This window comes from Barbus barbus (genome assembly GCF_936440315.1).
Source record: "Barbus barbus genome assembly, chromosome: 20".
In the NCBI taxonomy this organism is placed as follows: Eukaryota; Metazoa; Chordata; class Actinopteri; order Cypriniformes; family Cyprinidae; genus Barbus; species Barbus barbus.
The window spans coordinates 1183029-1199800 of NC_136748.1; the positions used below are offsets into that span (position 1 = coordinate 1183029).

The following is a 16772-nucleotide window of genomic DNA, read 5'->3' on the forward strand; positions in this document are numbered from 1 at the left end:
TATGTAGTTTATATACATTCATTTGGTCAACCTAAAGGCATACCTAACGAAGTTAATGCAAGAGGTGATGTTAAATCAGGGTTTGAATCGATATAAATTGGAATTAAGAAAAAATATATTTCAGAATGGATCAATTACATATATTACAATCAGCAAAGATTTATTAATTACACTGATGAGGCCTTATAACTTCTAGAAGAGCAATTGGATGCAACAAGCAGAATGACAGAGCAAAACAGAATAGCTTTATATTATTTGTTAACTGTTTGAGGAACAATGCAGTACTTATATCCCAAATAATACTGCTCCAAAAGGAGCGTTTAGTGAAGTAATAATCAAATTAAAAACTTAAACTTAAACTTAAAGCAAATGCTGGGACAGATAATAAAATGTGGGATTGGTTTGATCTAAAGTTAGGAGCATGAGGAGCATGGATAGCTAAATTAGGAATGTTTTTAGGAGTTGCAGTATTAATAGGAGGATTACTGTTTTGTTGTGTGCTTCCTATACTGAGGTCACTAGCTGTCAAAGCCACAGCTAGGCAAATGGAAATGTTAAGATGATGAGAAATTGAAGTTGAAGAGGAACCAAAATGCACAACACCAGGACTGGGCTTATGCACCCACTGGAAGTCACAAACATTGACAAATGATGGAGATTCTAGGACCTCAACTGAGGATGAAGAAGAAGTGTAAAGATGAACATACCCTGGGTGTAAGTGCTAGCCTAAGCTCTGCCCAAGGGTGGCCCTCTACGATGCACAAAGATCAACTATGCTATTTTTGTGTGATGTTATATGGTTTATGTTTTGAATTTTTATTTCTGTTGTATACATAACTGTGACAACCACAGGCAAGTGCTGAACCAATTGCACACTCATGCTTTTGACATTGGTTTATCTTAAATGAGGAATTAGGGAGACAGGATCTTTTACTCCTTCCTAGTGAATTGAGGGGGAGAGGTTTGATCCTGCTGCTCCGCCAGAGTGCTGTTGCATAATATAGTCATTGGTGATAAAACTGTGTGACTTCATTTGGTCACTAGGTAGTAATAACTGATGAGACTGAATTATGAAACTGCACTCTGGGAAAGACAAATAAAGGTGAGACTTAGTAAGTCTCAAGAGTTTTATTAATCAAAATACAAATTAATCATATGTAATCAATGTGAATATAAAATTGTATCTGCCTGCATGTGTAGAGGCCTGCAGACGTATGGTGTAAGGTGAAGCTGCACATCCTGTTTTGACACAATAGGGTCTCTTCCTTTAAATTGGGGCCTATTGTCTGCTCTAGGAAACAGATGGAGACTGTTTCCTAGAAACAATAATGATATAGGAAATGTATTGAACACGCCTTAGGGGGGAGACCTGTATTTAAGAGGGTACGAACACAGATTTGAGTGATTCTCTGCAGGATCTCTCGGTTTTATTGTCTCTGATAATAAAATCTAAATTCTGGCATCAAGACCCTGAGAATGATTCCTCATAACACGGGCAGAAGCCACCACACTGCCGGTATTGATAAATTCAGAATAACACATAACTGGTTGTGTATGAAGTGAACTATATAAAACCAGACTGAAATCATTATTATACAGCGGGGGGGGAAATTATAAATTAAAATTTCCAGTTATAAATTAGAAAATCAATTTATAACTTTTTCTGAAATTCATTTTCTGGATTTATTTGTTGTTATTCTGTCTCTCGCTGTTCAAATAAACCTATTACGATTATAGACTGATCATGTCTTTGTCAGCGGGGATCAGAAGGGGATCAACTTATTTCCCCCCCGCTGTATAGTTATATAATGAAGGCAGACTTCATCTAAAAAGTAAAATTTATGTTTTTCAATTATTTCACAATTTATTGAATAATTTCTTTGGCCAGAGCATTGATTTGATAAATGTGTACGTTTTCGTTAACACTTTTGCTCTTTCTTTGATTTATTCACTTTTTTTATTCTTTAAATATATTTATAGGCATTTATGACAAAATATGCAAATAATAACTGCAACAAAAAGAACATTTTTAGCACTTAAATGTTGCTGGAGTCTATATAGATTGATATGGTGTTGAAAGGCAGGTTCACATTAGAGTAAAATCATGCTAAATGTTAAATAAAGCAGTTGTATTGTTGTTGTTTAACAGTACCAGTGCAAATATTTCATTAGTTGTTGTTGTTGTTGTTGTCAAGAGGACAATATGGTTTCTGTCAATAAAGAAAAGTTCGAAAATAAAGTGTGACAACTAGCCCCGGTCTCCCCTACACCAAAGTGCCGTGGTATTCCCATCATCCTCACTGCAGCAGATGGATATAAGATATAAGAGTAGTCGCCTGGATGACTGATGCAGAGGCCGTCAGCTCTTACCTGCAGCTCTGCGGATCAGCCTCGAGAGCGGATACAGCGCGTAGAACATCAGACTCGCGGTCATGATCACCGGCGGAACCCACCCTGAGCGCCTTACCGGCGTGACGACACGCGCAGCGCGATGACGTCACGCACAGCTGCCAGAATTATTTAACAATTAAAACATTAGTGAGGCAGTGTTTGGATGATCGATAGAGCCGTCTATCAATACTTTTAACAAGAATCATCTTTTCCAGTCCTCCCAAGAGAACATGCTTTTATTTCTGGAAGAGCTCCTTATGCTCTCTTTATGCTCTATTACTGACAACTCTAATGCATTTATTAACCAATGTCTTTTTAGTAGTTTCAAAAATAATAATAATAAGAACAAGTCTACTTACAATACTTTCTGTGTAAGTTTTCAGTGGCAAAGAATGAAAGATGTGTGGCTTCTAACAATACAGTTATTTAAATCTCTTTTATACATTATAAACTTGCTCCTTTTGTCATCGTTTTGAAGAAACAATTATTTAACTTATTTTGGGGTTGTTTATTGCAAAGTATTTTGGATTGATTTTTCACATTTTATTAAAATGACTCTTTGAAGCCAGACCAGACATTTATAATTATTTATTACTATTTCTTGGAAAATTCTACATTCATAAATGTACATTTGAAAAGAAAACACTTTTTTTATTATTATTAAGGAAGATATTGGTGTATATTTGAGGAATTCTACAGGATATTTTAAGAAGTTCTAAAAACCTGCCAGTGAGAGCCCTATGCTGTAAAAATAATAATAATAAAGCTAATAATAATAATAAAGCTAATAATAATAATAAAGCTAATAATAAGAGTTGCATGTATAGTTACCCTCTTACTATGTTGTCTTCATGATTGTAAATGTTTTTTTTGCATAGTAAAAATTAATTTATGTGTTAATGTTAAAATTCAATCATTTTTGTTAAACTGTGTTTATTCTATTTACAGTATCTGTTATATAATTTATGACTGAATACGATTGTTGTTTTGAATCCATAAAAATGTGTTTTTGTAAATAATACTGGATGACTTCTTAGACTGATGTTATCAGACCTGCTGTGGTTATGGTAAGACGGATAAAATGCAAACACTGAAACTGCAACATACAGTATTTACTGATGAGTTTAAACACAGATTGCAGCATCTAAGATATTATTATTAGAAGAAATAAATGGAAACAATAGCTCACTTTTGTTGTAATAGCGACTGGTCAGTTGTTAAAGCACAAAAGGCCTCCTGCCTCGGAAAAGAGTTATATAGAAAACAAAAACATCCTTGAAATTGTTCAGATGGAATACAGTCAATCTCATACTCAGATCAAAACATGTACATATATATCTATATATATTTTTTTTTTTTTTTTTTGCATTCAAGCTATACGTTTGATCAGTTCATGCATTCCCTGGACTCTTTGTGCCAGATGCATAAACAAACAAACAAGTAAATATTTGATTAATAAAACATGTTTTGTTCTGAGCATGAACATACTTGAGATTCATTTCATCTAAAGGTTGTAGGATTTTTTTTTTTTAGATCAAGGCAGGAGAGCATCATTTCAGCTGATCATTGGTCATATCAGCTACATTAGCAAATGTGTTTCATCCATGCAGTTCATGCATTACCATGGCAATTCCTTTTAAGAAAACAGCACATGAATGATGACAGTAGTTTTGAAGTGTTTGAACAGACTGCAGGAATGTGAGTGTCTGTCTGACATGCATTTTTAATGGCCTTCTCTTCACAAGCACAGGTGGATTCCAGCAGTAGTGCAGGTGTCACATATACACCTGTTGCTAAGACACATAACCAGCTTCATACTGGACAACACTAGACCTTCAGATGACTCTGTTAAACTGCACGTAGAAGATGAGGGGTGATGAAGACATCAGTGTTCACAGTCTCTCTCTGGACTCCCTCAGCTTGACAGAATATGAGAATCCACACGATGTGATTCTGGAGGATGAAGGCGACACAGAGCCGGACGCTCGGGGTAAGAACCAGATAAAAACTGCAGATCTAAATCAAAAGTGCTCAAGGTTCCTGCTGAGAACTTGAGATGAGGCCCATACCTTAAGATAAATTAATATGCTTTTTTTTTTAAATGTTGTGTTTATAATTTTTAATTTTTGAGTATTTCAATTACCCATAAACACGTTATCATATTTCTTTATAAATCTTTCAAATGTCTATTTGTATTTAATTTGTAATATTTAGTCACATTTAATAAGTACATTTTCATTGGGCCAAGGTTGAATGACACTTGTGGTAAATAAAACCTGTTTTGAAATTATTGACTGTAGTTTAATCAGTAGGAAATACTACATTCAACATATCAAATAAAAATTATTTAATTAATTAAATAATGTAATTATTAATGCTTTGCCACAGAACCTGCGTAAGACTAATGAACATCTGTTGTGTGTAAATTCCTCTTCTTCTCATTCCAAACTCACACTAAAAGACAGATAATTCAATTTCAATTCAATTTAAAGTGCTTTATTTACATGATTCTCTTTACATACAATATAAGTTATCTGTTTTTGCAAAAATAATCTTCATATATATATAATATAGAAAATAAAAATAATATAGAAAATAATAAATTATAATTACATAAAAAGTTTGCCCGACCCTGTATGCATTACTCCTTCAGCAGCATTATATCATGTTGAAATGCTGATACGGCTCAGGTGTTTTTCTCCGGTATCAGAGCTGAAGCTCATCAGGAAGGATCTGTCCACTGAAGAACTGTACCTGCAGGCCTGTAAGCTGGTGGGAGTCATTCCTGTCAGATACTTCCTCAGAAACCTGGGCTCTGCCACCATCAACCTCAACCACCATGGACTCGGTCCTCTGGGAGCAAAAGCTCTGGCCATCGCTCTCGTGGTGAGACTGAGCGTTTCTGATGTTTCTGATGATCTACTGATGCTCTGATGCTGATCTCAGACGCTCTGTGTCTGTAGACAGACATGCACACCACAACACTGGAGCTGGCAGACAACTTCCTGTTAGCCGAAGGGGCCAGATATCTCACAGAGATGCTGAGGGCCAATTTCACCATTCAGAATCTTGTAAGTCTGTTTTATTACTCTCATTTACCTGTTGTGAGGAATTTGTCCACTAGAGGGAAGCAAAGCATTAACTTCTGGCATCTTCCAGGATCTTTCTGACAATCACCTTCAGTCTGCTGGAGCCGAGTGCATGGCTAAGATGCTCCTGGAAAACATTTCCATTAAATCTTTAAAACTGTCAGGTATTTCATGCATATGTGCATACAGCGTGATCAGATGGTAAACCTGATTCACAGTGAGACAGAACGCAATGTTTATGTTCACAGGGAGTAAATTTGCTGAAGATGATGCCAAATGGTTTGCAGATGCGTTTGCTGTAAGTTCATGCACCACAGTCTACTTATGCAACACAAATCTAGTTAAAGAGATCGATCACCCAAAAATAACAATTCTGTCATCATTTACCCTCTTCTTTTCCCAAATCCATATGACTTCCTTTCTTTGGCAATACACAAATGGTAACTAAACCATTTTGGTGCTAATTGAGATCCACTGTATGGGCTAAATTTAAGAAGTGATGCACATTCAGTACATCTCAACTTCTGAGAGTAGAAACATCTTATCTGTATCTTTTCAGAGCAACTACAGAGTGAAGGAGCTGGATTTGAGTCACAATCGGTTCTGCGGCAGAGGCGGGGAACATCTGGGTCAGATGATAGGTGAATACGACACGCACAATGTGTGAGAATTAAACTTCACTACACAAAGAAAGCACAGTAGTTAAACATATTCTTCACGCAGCAAATAATGACGGTTTAGAAGTTCTTGATCTGAGCTGGAATCATCTGCGCATGAAAGGAGCTGTAGCTTTCTGCGCTGGACTGAAGGTACTCACACACAAACACACAGCTCACATACATTTCCGTCTCACATCGTGCAAATCATGCAAACAGTCAAGCTGCCTTTCTCTGTCGTCAGGTCAACACGACTTTGAAACACTTAGACCTCTCATTTAATGGCTTTGGAAACGAGGGCGCTTTGGCTTTGGGTGAAGCACTAAAGTTCAACAATACGCTGATGCACCTGGACCTCAACAACAACCGCATCACCGATGAGGGAGCGAGCCTGCTGTGCAAGGGACTGGAGGCCAACGACACGCTCAGAGTGCTGCAGGTGCGGCAGACTGTAGAAAACTATGTCAAGTTAGATTACAATCACCTTTTTAAACAGTGCTCAAGTACAATGCAATACAATCGTATGCAAAAACTTGTTTGAATAATGAACAATTAAATGATACCGCCTCTATGCATATGTTACCAGGGCATCTCAGACTAAATGGCAAATCGGAGTCATTTTAAAGCAGAATCCCAGATTTTGAAAGTATCATTACATTTACATTTATTCATTTAGCTGACGCTTTTATCCAAAGTGACTTACAATTGTTATATATGCAACTAGGGGTTAAGTGTCTTGCTCAGGGACACATTGGTGTCTCACAGTGGATTCGAACCCGGGTCTCTCACACCAAAGGCATGTGTCTTATCCACTGCGCCATCACCACCCATATCACCCACCACCATCACATCATGTGTGATAATGGTAATTGTTTTCTCACAGATGGCGTATAACTCACTGACAGTGGAGGGAGCTCTTACTTTAATCAATGTGGTCAAGAACACACCCAAAACTGCCATCGAGGAGATCAACATATGCGTGAGTTCAGAAGATACATTATCATAATCAACAGAGCTGTTTTTACTTATAACTTAAGCTTTATTACTTTCAATTATGACAAGAAACATAAATTATTAAGCATTATACATTTACTATTGCTATTCCAGAATATTAAGAATATTAGGATTTTAAATTGTGCATTGATTCAGACTTCCACATATTCTGTAGCTTATAGAAACAAATTAATTTAAAATATAAGCCCTGGACACCACAAGGTGGAACTTGAAAGGGCTTTCTCTTTCAATGTGCCACACCTGAAATAAAAATTAGACACAGACACACTGAGTTTGGGCGATTGGAAAAAGTGATTTTCACTGAAAGCTAAAAAAAAAAATTTAATAACATTTTAGCCTGATTTATGCAGCCCTGCACAGCATTCAGACAAAAATATATTTATTGCGGCCACAAATTAAGAAAACATTCACTCATTTTATTAATTCATTCCCTCGTTTTAGTTTAATCATGGCCATGAATTAAGAATTTGTTCCCTCATTTTGGTAAATTGTGGCCACATTGTACTAATTTGTTTCCTCATCCCCATCCACTTGATTGGCTCCATCACTCTCTCTCCTCTCCACCTGTAGCTGGTGTGTGGTGAGCGCACTGGCGCCGTTGTGCTATGGCTGCCGTCGCATCATCCAAGTGGATGCTGCACACTGGTGGTGGTAGAGGAGAGACCCCCACATGATTGTAAAGCGCTTTGGGTGTACAGCAATAAACAATAAAAGCGCTATATAAATGCATCATTCATATTAAGTCAATCACAACGAGGGAAAGAATTAGTACCATGTACCAATTTGCGGGCATGATTTACTAAATAAGGGCACATTGGTAAATTGTGGCAAGGACTAACAAAATCCTAACAAAAATTCCACCTAGACTAAGCCATATATTTTAACTTAAATATTGCAAAATTCATGACACTATTAACTTTATACCAACAATAATCGCTTAACATAATTATCATATGGAAAAATATATATGTGACCCTGGAGCACAAATATGAATAGTTTTTGTGGTCCAGGGTCACATATTCTTTGGACTTTTGGAAGCTGCATTCAAAATCAATTTTGGCTCAACACTCAGAAATGAGTTTCGTGCAGCCATGATTTGCAGCTGCTTTTGCTTCCGGACTCTGAATTTAAGGAACAAGCCAGACCATAAGCACGCAGATTGCTTATCATACAAAATGTATTTCAGTTTATATAGTGAAATATATTTTTTGCTATACCTTCTCCAGTCTGGATTTAATTCAGTTTGTGACCAGCAATCTCTGTCTCCGTACAAAACGTATTGAAATGTTAATGTATCAGCATGACCTCCACAGAGCCATCAGTACGCTGTCACAGAATGGCCCGTCTCCAGCGTCATCGCAATCACTTTCACCTGCACCTTGTAATTGATCACACGCACCTGCACCTCATCACCGTCATCAAGATACACATAAAAGCACACACCTCAGCCACTAGTGTTGTGCGATCTCGTTGATGCTACGTGGACCTCCCGAACGTCTTCCTGACCTGTTGAGCATAACCTCTGAAATGCCGTACCTGTTTGTGCTTACCTCCTGTGCTCCTCTCCGTTGTCCTCCTGTCTCTAGATCGTCCAACACTGTGGCTGATTCCTCCAGTCCTCCCGTGCATCTCGTTGTCTCTGCTCCTCGCTCCTGCGAACAAACGAAGCCACAGTCAGCCTCACGCCTAAGATCTCGCCGTACTCTCAAGACCTGCACTCACCTCCCATCACCAGCTCCACTAATCTCCTGCACGATTCCTGTCAATAAAGTCACTGTGTTAACACTTACCTCTGTGTCCGGCAGCATATGTAACAGAAGATCGCACCAACACCGAATAATGGACTGCATTTACCAATCTATCGAGGATGAACTGCTCCAGATGTCTCAGGACGGCCGCCCCATTGAAGATTGTGCAAACAGGACTTCAGGAGAAACCCCCCTGCTCTCCCCCCACTCACCATCATGAACAGCACTGTGATTTCAGTAGAGTCATTCAGATTCCTGGGCACCACCATCTCCCAGGACCTGAAGTGGGACAATCACATTGACTCTATTGCGAAAAAGTCCCAGCAGAGGCTGTATTTCCTCCGCCAGCTAAGGAAGTTCAACCTGCCTCAGGAGCTGCTGAAACAGTTCTACTCTGCAATCATCGAGTCTGTCCTATGTTCTTCTATAACTGTTTGGTTTGGTTCAGCTACCAAAACAGACATCAGAAGACTACAACGGACAGTTAGGACTGCTGAGAGAATTATCGGTGCCCCTCTGCCCAGCCTCCAAGAACTTTACACCTCTAGAGTGAGGAAAAGGGCTAAGAAAGTCACTCTGGACCCCTCACACCCAGCTCACTCTCTCTTTGTACTGTTGCCCTCTGGCGGCGCTACAGATCACTGAGCACCAGAACAGCCAGACACAAGAACAGTTCCCCCAGGCCGTATCCCACCTGAACAACACATAACACACCCCGGTACTGTACATCTGTAAATAACTCATCAAACCTTCATCTGTACATAGGACACATGCACATTCACAGTCCTGTCTATGGTCATGTCTCTTTTCTGTATATTTGTATTTTTATTACTATTGTTATTCTTAATTATTGTATATTCTCTTCATTAGTGTTCTTTATCACCTTAATCATATGTTGTCTGCACTATGTTTGTACTTTCTGTACTGGAAGCTCATAACACCAAGACAAATTCCTTGTGTGTGCAAACACACTTGGCAATAAAGCTCTTTCTGATTCTGATTCTGATTCTGATTATGAAGAGGATTTCCTCTGGCTCTCCCACTACGTACCGTGGACGGATGGGACATTAAAGAGCGTCTTCTGGGGTGGTCTGGATAACTACCTGTTCCTCCGAGCGCCACCTGCCACTACCCCGGGCTCCCTACAGCAATACCTGGATTATGTACTTCGCCTCGTGGGTTCATCTTTTATTGTAGAGGAGGTTCCTGCAGTCCAGCCACCAACCACGGTGATGAAGATTCCACTGCCCGCAACATGCGAATCCAGTTCTCCAGTCACGGCCAGGAGTGCCGATCCCGAACCCCGAGAATCCAGTTCTCAAGCCAAGGCCAGGAGTGCCGATCCTGAACCCCGAGAATCCAGTTCTCAAGCCACGGCCAGGAGTGCCGACCCTGAATCCCGAGAATCCAGTTCCCAGGCTACGGCCTGGAGTGCCGATCCCAAACCCCAAGAATCCAGTTCTCAAGTCACGGCCAGGAGTGCCGATCCCGAACCCCGAGAATCCAGTACTCTAGCCACGGCCAGAAGTGCCAATCCCGAACCCCGAGAATCCAGTTCTCTAGCCACGGCCAGAAGTGCCGATCCCGAACCCCGAGAATCCAGTTCTCTAGCCACGGCCAGGAGCGCCGATCCCGAATCCCGAGAATTCAGTTCTCAGCCCACGGCCAGGCGTGCCGATCCCGAACCCCGAGGGTCCAGTTCTCAAACCACGGCCAGGAGTGCCGATCCCGAACCCCGAGAATCCAGTTCTCAGACACCGGCCAGGAATGCCGATCCCCGAGAGTCCGCGCTGTCCGAGCGCCCCCAAGAGTCCGCACTGTCCGAGTGCCTCCAAGAGTCCGCGCTTCAAGAGCGCCCTCCTGTGTCTCCGCTGGTCCCGTCCAGCCCTCCCGCCTCGCCGCTGGTCCCGTCCAGCCCCCCTGCATCTCCGCTGGTCCCGTCCAGCCCTCCTTCGTCTCCTCTGGTCCCGTCCAGCTCTCCTGCGCCTCCGCAGGTTCCGTCTAGCTCCGCGCCTCCCGAGCGCCCTCAAGTGTCCGCGCTGCAAGAGCGCCCTCAAGTGTCCGCGCTGCAAGAGCGCCCTCCTGTGTCTCCGCTGGTCCCGTCCAGCTCTCCTTCGTCTCCGCTGATTCTGTCCAGCGCTGCGCCTCCCGTGCGCCCTCAAATGTCCGTGCTGCAAGAGCGCCCTTATCACCACCATCTCCCAGGACCTGAAGTGGGACAATCACATTGACTCTATTGCGAAAAAGTCCGAGCAGAGGCTGTATTTCCTCCGCCAGCTAAGGAAGTTCAACCTGCCTCAGGAGCTGCTGAAACAGTTCTACTCTGCAATCATCGAGTCTGTCCTATGTTCTTCTATAACTGTTTGGTTTGGTTCAGCTACCAAAACAGACATCAGAAGACTACAACGGACAGTTAGGACTGCTGAGAGAATTATCGGTGCCCCTCTGCCCAGCCTCCAAGAACTTTACACCTCTAGAGTGAGGAAAAGGGCTAAGAAAGTCACTCTGGACCCCTCACACCCAGCTCACTCTCTCTTTGTACTGTTGCCCTCTGGCGGCGCTACAGATCACTGAGCACCAGAACAGCCAGACACAAGAACAGTTCCCCCAGGCCGTATCCCACCTGAACAACACATAACACACCCCGGTACTGTACATCTGTAAATAACTCATCAAACCTTCATCTGTACATAGGACACATGCACATTCACAGTCCTGTCTATGGTCATGTCTCTTTTCTGTATATTTGTATTTTTATTACTATTGTTATTCTTAATTATTGTATATTCTCTTCATTAGTGTTCTTTATCACCTTAATCATATGTTGTCTGCACTATGTTTGTACTTTCTGTACTGGAAGCTCATAACACCAAGACAAATTCCTTGTGTGTGCAAACACACTTGGCAATAAAGCTCTTTCTGATTCTGATTCTGATTCTGATTATGAAGAGGATTTCCTCTGGCTCTCCCACTACGTACCGTGGACGGATGGGACATTAAAGAGCGTCTTCTGGGGTGGTCTGGATAACTACCTGTTCCTCCGAGCGCCACCTGCCACTACCCCGGGCTCCCTACAGCAATACCTGGATTATGTACTTCGCCTCGTGGGTTCATCTTTTATTGTAGAGGAGGTTCCTGCAGTCCAGCCACCAACCACGGTGATGAAGATTCCACTGCCCGCAACATGCGAATCCAGTTCTCCAGTCACGGCCAGGAGTGCCGATCCCGAACCCCGAGAATCCAGTTCTCAAGCCAAGGCCAGGAGTGCCGATCCTGAACCCCGAGAATCCAGTTCTCAAGCCACGGCCAGGAGTGCCGACCCTGAATCCCGAGAATCCAGTTCCCAGGCTACGGCCTGGAGTGCCGATCCCAAACCCCAAGAATCCAGTTCTCAAGTCACGGCCAGGAGTGCCGATCCCGAACCCCGAGAATCCAGTTCTCTAGCCACGGCCAGAAGTGCCAATCCCGAACCCCGAGAATCCAGTTCTCTAGCCACGGCCAGAAGTGCCGATCCCGAACCCCGAGAATCCAGTTCTCTAGCCACGGCCAGGAGCGCCGATCCCGAATCCCGAGAATTCAGTTCTCAGCCCACGGCCAGGCGTGCCGATCCCGAACCCCGAGGGTCCAGTTCTCAAACCACGGCCAGGAGTGCCGATCCCGAACCCCGAGAATCCAGTTCTCAGACACCGGCCAGGAATGCCGATCCCCGAGAGTCCGCGCTGTCCGAGCGCCCCCAAGAGTCCGCACTGTCCGAGTGCCTCCAAGAGTCCGCGCTTCAAGAGCGCCCTCCTGTGTCTCCGCTGGTCCCGTCCAGCCCTCCCGCCTCGCCGCTGGTCCCGTCCAGCCCCCCTGCATCTCCGCTGGTCCCGTCCAGCCCTCCTTCGTCTCCTCTGGTCCCGTCCAGCTCTCCTGCGCCTCCGCAGGTTCCGTCTAGCTCCGCGCCTCCCGAGCGCCCTCAAGTGTCCGCGCTGCAAGAGCGCCCTCAAGTGTCCGCGCTGCAAGAGCGCCCTCCTGTGTCTCCGCTGGTCCCGTCCAGCTCTCCTTCGTCTCCGCTGATTCTGTCCAGCGCTGCGCCTCCCGTGCGCCCTCAAATGTCCGTGCTGCAAGAGCGCCCTTAAGTGTCCTCGCTGCAAGAGCGCCCTCCTGCGTCTTCGCTGGTCCCGTCCAGCTCTCCTTCGTCTCCGCTGGTTCAGTCCAGCTCCGCGCCTCCCGTGCGCCCTCAAATGTCCGTGCTGCAAGAGCGCCCCCAAGAGTCCGCTCCTCCAGAGCTTCCCACAGAGCCCGCTCCTCCAGAGCTTCCCACAGAGCCCGCTCCTCCTGAGCCTCCCACAGGGCCCGCTCCAGCTGAGCGTCTCCAAAGACCCGCTCCTCCAGAGCGCCCTCAAGTGCCCGCTCCTCCAGAGCGCCCCACAGAGCCCGCTCCTCCAAAACTTCCCACAGGGCCCGCTCCGCCTGAGCGTCTCCAAAGACCCGCTCCTCCAGAGCGCCCTCAAGTGCCCGCTCCTCCAGAGCGCCCCACAGAGCCCGCTCCTCCAAAACTTCCCACAGGGCCCGCTCCGCCTGAGCGTCTCCAAAGACCCGCTCCTCCAGAGCGCCCTCAAGTACCCGCTCCTCCAGAGCGTCCCACAGGGAACTTCCCCAAGAATTTTTTTTTGGGGGGCTATATAGCCACGGTCCGGGTGGCCAGGCCAGAGGCCAAGGCCACAGAGCTCCCTGATCCGCCATGGCCATCCAAGCTCCCTGATCCGCCAAGGCCACAGAGCTCCCTGATCCGCCATGGCCATCCAAGCTCTCTGATCCGCCATGGCCATCCAAGCTCTCTGATTCGCCATGGCCATCCAAGCTCTCTGATCCGCCATGGCCATCCAAGCTCCCTGATCCGCCATGGCCATCCAAGCTCCCTGATCCGCCATGGCCATCCAAGCTCCCTGATCTGCCATGGCCCTCCAAGCTCCCTGATACGCCATGGCTTCCCGTGTCTCCTGATCCGCCATGGCTCCCCGAGTCTCCAGTCCCGGCATGGTCTCCCGAGTCTCCAGTCCCGCCATGGTCTCCCATGTCGCTTGATCCGCCATGGCCTCCCGAGTCTCCAGTCCCGCCATGGCCTCCCGAGTCTCCAGTCCCGCCATGGCCTCCCGTGTCGCTTGGTCCGCCATGGCCTCCCGAGTCTCCAGTCCCGCCATGGCCTCCCGTGTCTCCTGATCCGCCATGGCCTCCCGAGTCTCCAGTCCCGCCATGGCCTCCCGAAGTCTCTGGTTCCGCCCTGGATGCCTCCCCAGTGTCCTACTCCTCCACCGACATCCAGGGCGCCCAGGTAATGTCACAGAATGGCCCGTCTCCAGCGTCATCGCAATCACTTTCACCTGCACCTTGTAATTGATCACACGCACCTGCACCTCATGACCATCATCAAGATACACATAAAAGCACACACCTCAGCCACTAGTGTTGTGCGATCTCGTTGATGCTACGTGGACCTCCCGATCGTCTTCCAGACCTGTTGAGCATAACCTCTGAAATTCCGTACCTGTTTGTGCTTATCTCCTGTGCTCCTCTCCGTTGTCCTCCTGTCTCTAGATCGTCCAACACTGTGGCTGATTCCTCCAGTCCTCCCGTGCATCTCGTTGTCTCTGCTCCTCGCTCCTGCGAACAAACGAAGCCACAGTCAGCCTCACGCCTAAGATCTCGCCGTACTCTCAAGACCTGCACTCACCTCCTATCACCAGCTCCACTAATCTCCTGCACGATTCCTGTCAATAAAGTCACTGTGTTAACACTTACCTCTGTGTCCGGCAGCATATGTAACGTACGCTAAATTACATTTTTTTTATTATTATTTTTTTTTTATAAACTTTATTTAGTTTTGTGATAAAAATGGCCATGTGTTTTCTTTCATTTGTGTTGTGTTACAGAACGTGCTGGTGAATGAGAACTTCGTGCAGCTCTTGGAGCTGATCTGTCAGGAGCATCCCAGTCTGGAGGTGCAGTATGGAGGCGTTGGTGGCTTTATCGCCAAAAAGCCTCGCAAACGCATCGACCCCATGAAAGTCATTCAGGTAAATACTCTACACTCATGAGAATACAACTTGCTGAAATTTCTCAAGTCTGAGGGTCTCTCGCTGCATTTGCTGAATTGCCTTTTTGAAGGATTACCTTGATCAGCGCAAGCTTCGTCTGTGGGACTTCTTCCGTAACATCGACAAGGATGGGACAATGCGTGTTCCTGTCGTAGACTTCAGGAAAGCCGTTCAGGTATTGGCCTGGGTCTGAGAAGGTCCCACTTTCCTGTAAAGTAAAAAGTCAAATCCATGAGTTGGAAACTGTCCAGAGTAAGCAGAGCTGCAATCTAGACAAAAGCACAATAAAATATAAGAGTTTTCATTTGTGCACATGTTTTTGATCATTACATTATTCCCAGACTTCCACTTGTGTTATTTCAATGCTTTTATCATCACAACACTACTATTCTGACATGTGGAATATTGTTTAAGAATGAGCATATGAATATAAATATCTGATAGTGTAAAACTAGGTCTTGGCATCAAATGACATTATTATTTTTTGAAATATTATTTTTGATCACACCAGCAATCCAGCATCCCATTGGAGAAATTCCAGATTGAGGAGTTGATTCAGAGACTTGACAGAGACCGAACAGGCATAGTGGACTACAGGTCGGCTCTCTTTTACCACATTACTCTGAACTCTGAGTTAAAAGTAATTAAATGCATGACAAAACACACAGATTCTGTGCACCTGGACAATTCTCACCAATAATGCAACTTTATGATTGCATTCACACACATAGAGATGATCCTAAATCATAAACTCTGAGTTACTGTTTGTGTTACTGTCATCTGTCTTCATAAACCGATATAAAACCTCATATGTGACTGATTTTGAGCCCTCTACATACAAGTGTTCAAACATCAGTGCTTCACTACAATATTAAAGTATTACAATATTGTTGTAGTACTAATTATTGTTTGGATGTTATCATTCTCACTTTTCACGGCCATTGGAATCATTAAAGGTGAAGCTTTAATTTTAGTTGAGCACTTGCTAAAAACCAACTCACTTTTGACATGACACTATCCCGACTTATTAAACACAGCCATCAGATACAAGTGAAGTCATAAAAGACCTTCAAAGTGCAGTTATTGTTACTGAATTCATGCCTTGCTACCCTACAGAGGCCTGGCAGATACTAGGAAACAGATGATGCGAGACCACCGGCGCCAGTTGCGCAAAGTGGAGTCCCGGCAGAAGAAGGAGAAGCAGAAGAGCGACAGGATCCTAAAAACCTTTGAGAGCGCTGTAGAGGCCGTCACTCCACGGAGCTCCATGATAATATCCCCAGGCGCCGCCAAAGAAGACTCCAATGGCCTTCAGCCGTTCTCTGCCACCCCGCTCAGCTCCTGGCACCATATAATCATGTCCAACAGCAGCCGCTACTCTGTCAATAACATGAGCAGCGAGCATGTGCACCTTCCCATGATAGGGAACCTCTCGAGCTCACCAGCCATGCGTTCGTATTCCCAGCCAAATCTCTTCGCCAGCATTCCTAAACCATCCACCAGCAAACCCACTTCTGCCCAAGGAATGCACTCGAGGTCCAACCCAAGCGTGTCCAGCAGTAAACTCAGCCCCACCGCTAACCTGACCAGATCCAGGCCTGCGTTAAACACAGAGCCAACCAGTCAAACAAAAGTCAAAGGGAAGAAAAAGAAGACCAAGAACAGAAAAGAAAAGATATAACACCAAAAAGACGTGATGTTCACGTGGTGACAATGATTTTCAGTGAATAACAACAAAGTTGTATCTGGGACTTCAGACGATTTGCAATATACCAAATGGGATATATGGACAATTTT

At 44.6% G+C, this 16772-nt stretch overlaps 1 protein-coding gene across 1 annotated transcript; it reads left to right on the plus strand.

Annotated features, from left to right (window-relative positions):
• Positions 1 to 4257: 4257 nt before the first annotated feature.
• Positions 4258 to 16656, plus strand: LOC306886345 (leucine-rich repeat-containing protein 74A-like; the record flags this gene model as incomplete). Its single annotated transcript, XM_079443386.1, has 13 exons — positions 4258 to 4381; positions 5102 to 5277; positions 5355 to 5462; positions 5551 to 5644; positions 5729 to 5778; positions 6040 to 6121; positions 6204 to 6289; positions 6381 to 6575; positions 7020 to 7115; positions 14811 to 14954; positions 15046 to 15150; positions 15487 to 15572; positions 16092 to 16656. The coding sequence occupies 13 exons, from the start codon at positions 4258 to 4260 to the stop codon at positions 16654 to 16656; spliced, it is 1911 nt and encodes a 636-aa protein (XP_079299512.1).
• Positions 16657 to 16772: the final 116 nt, after the last annotated feature.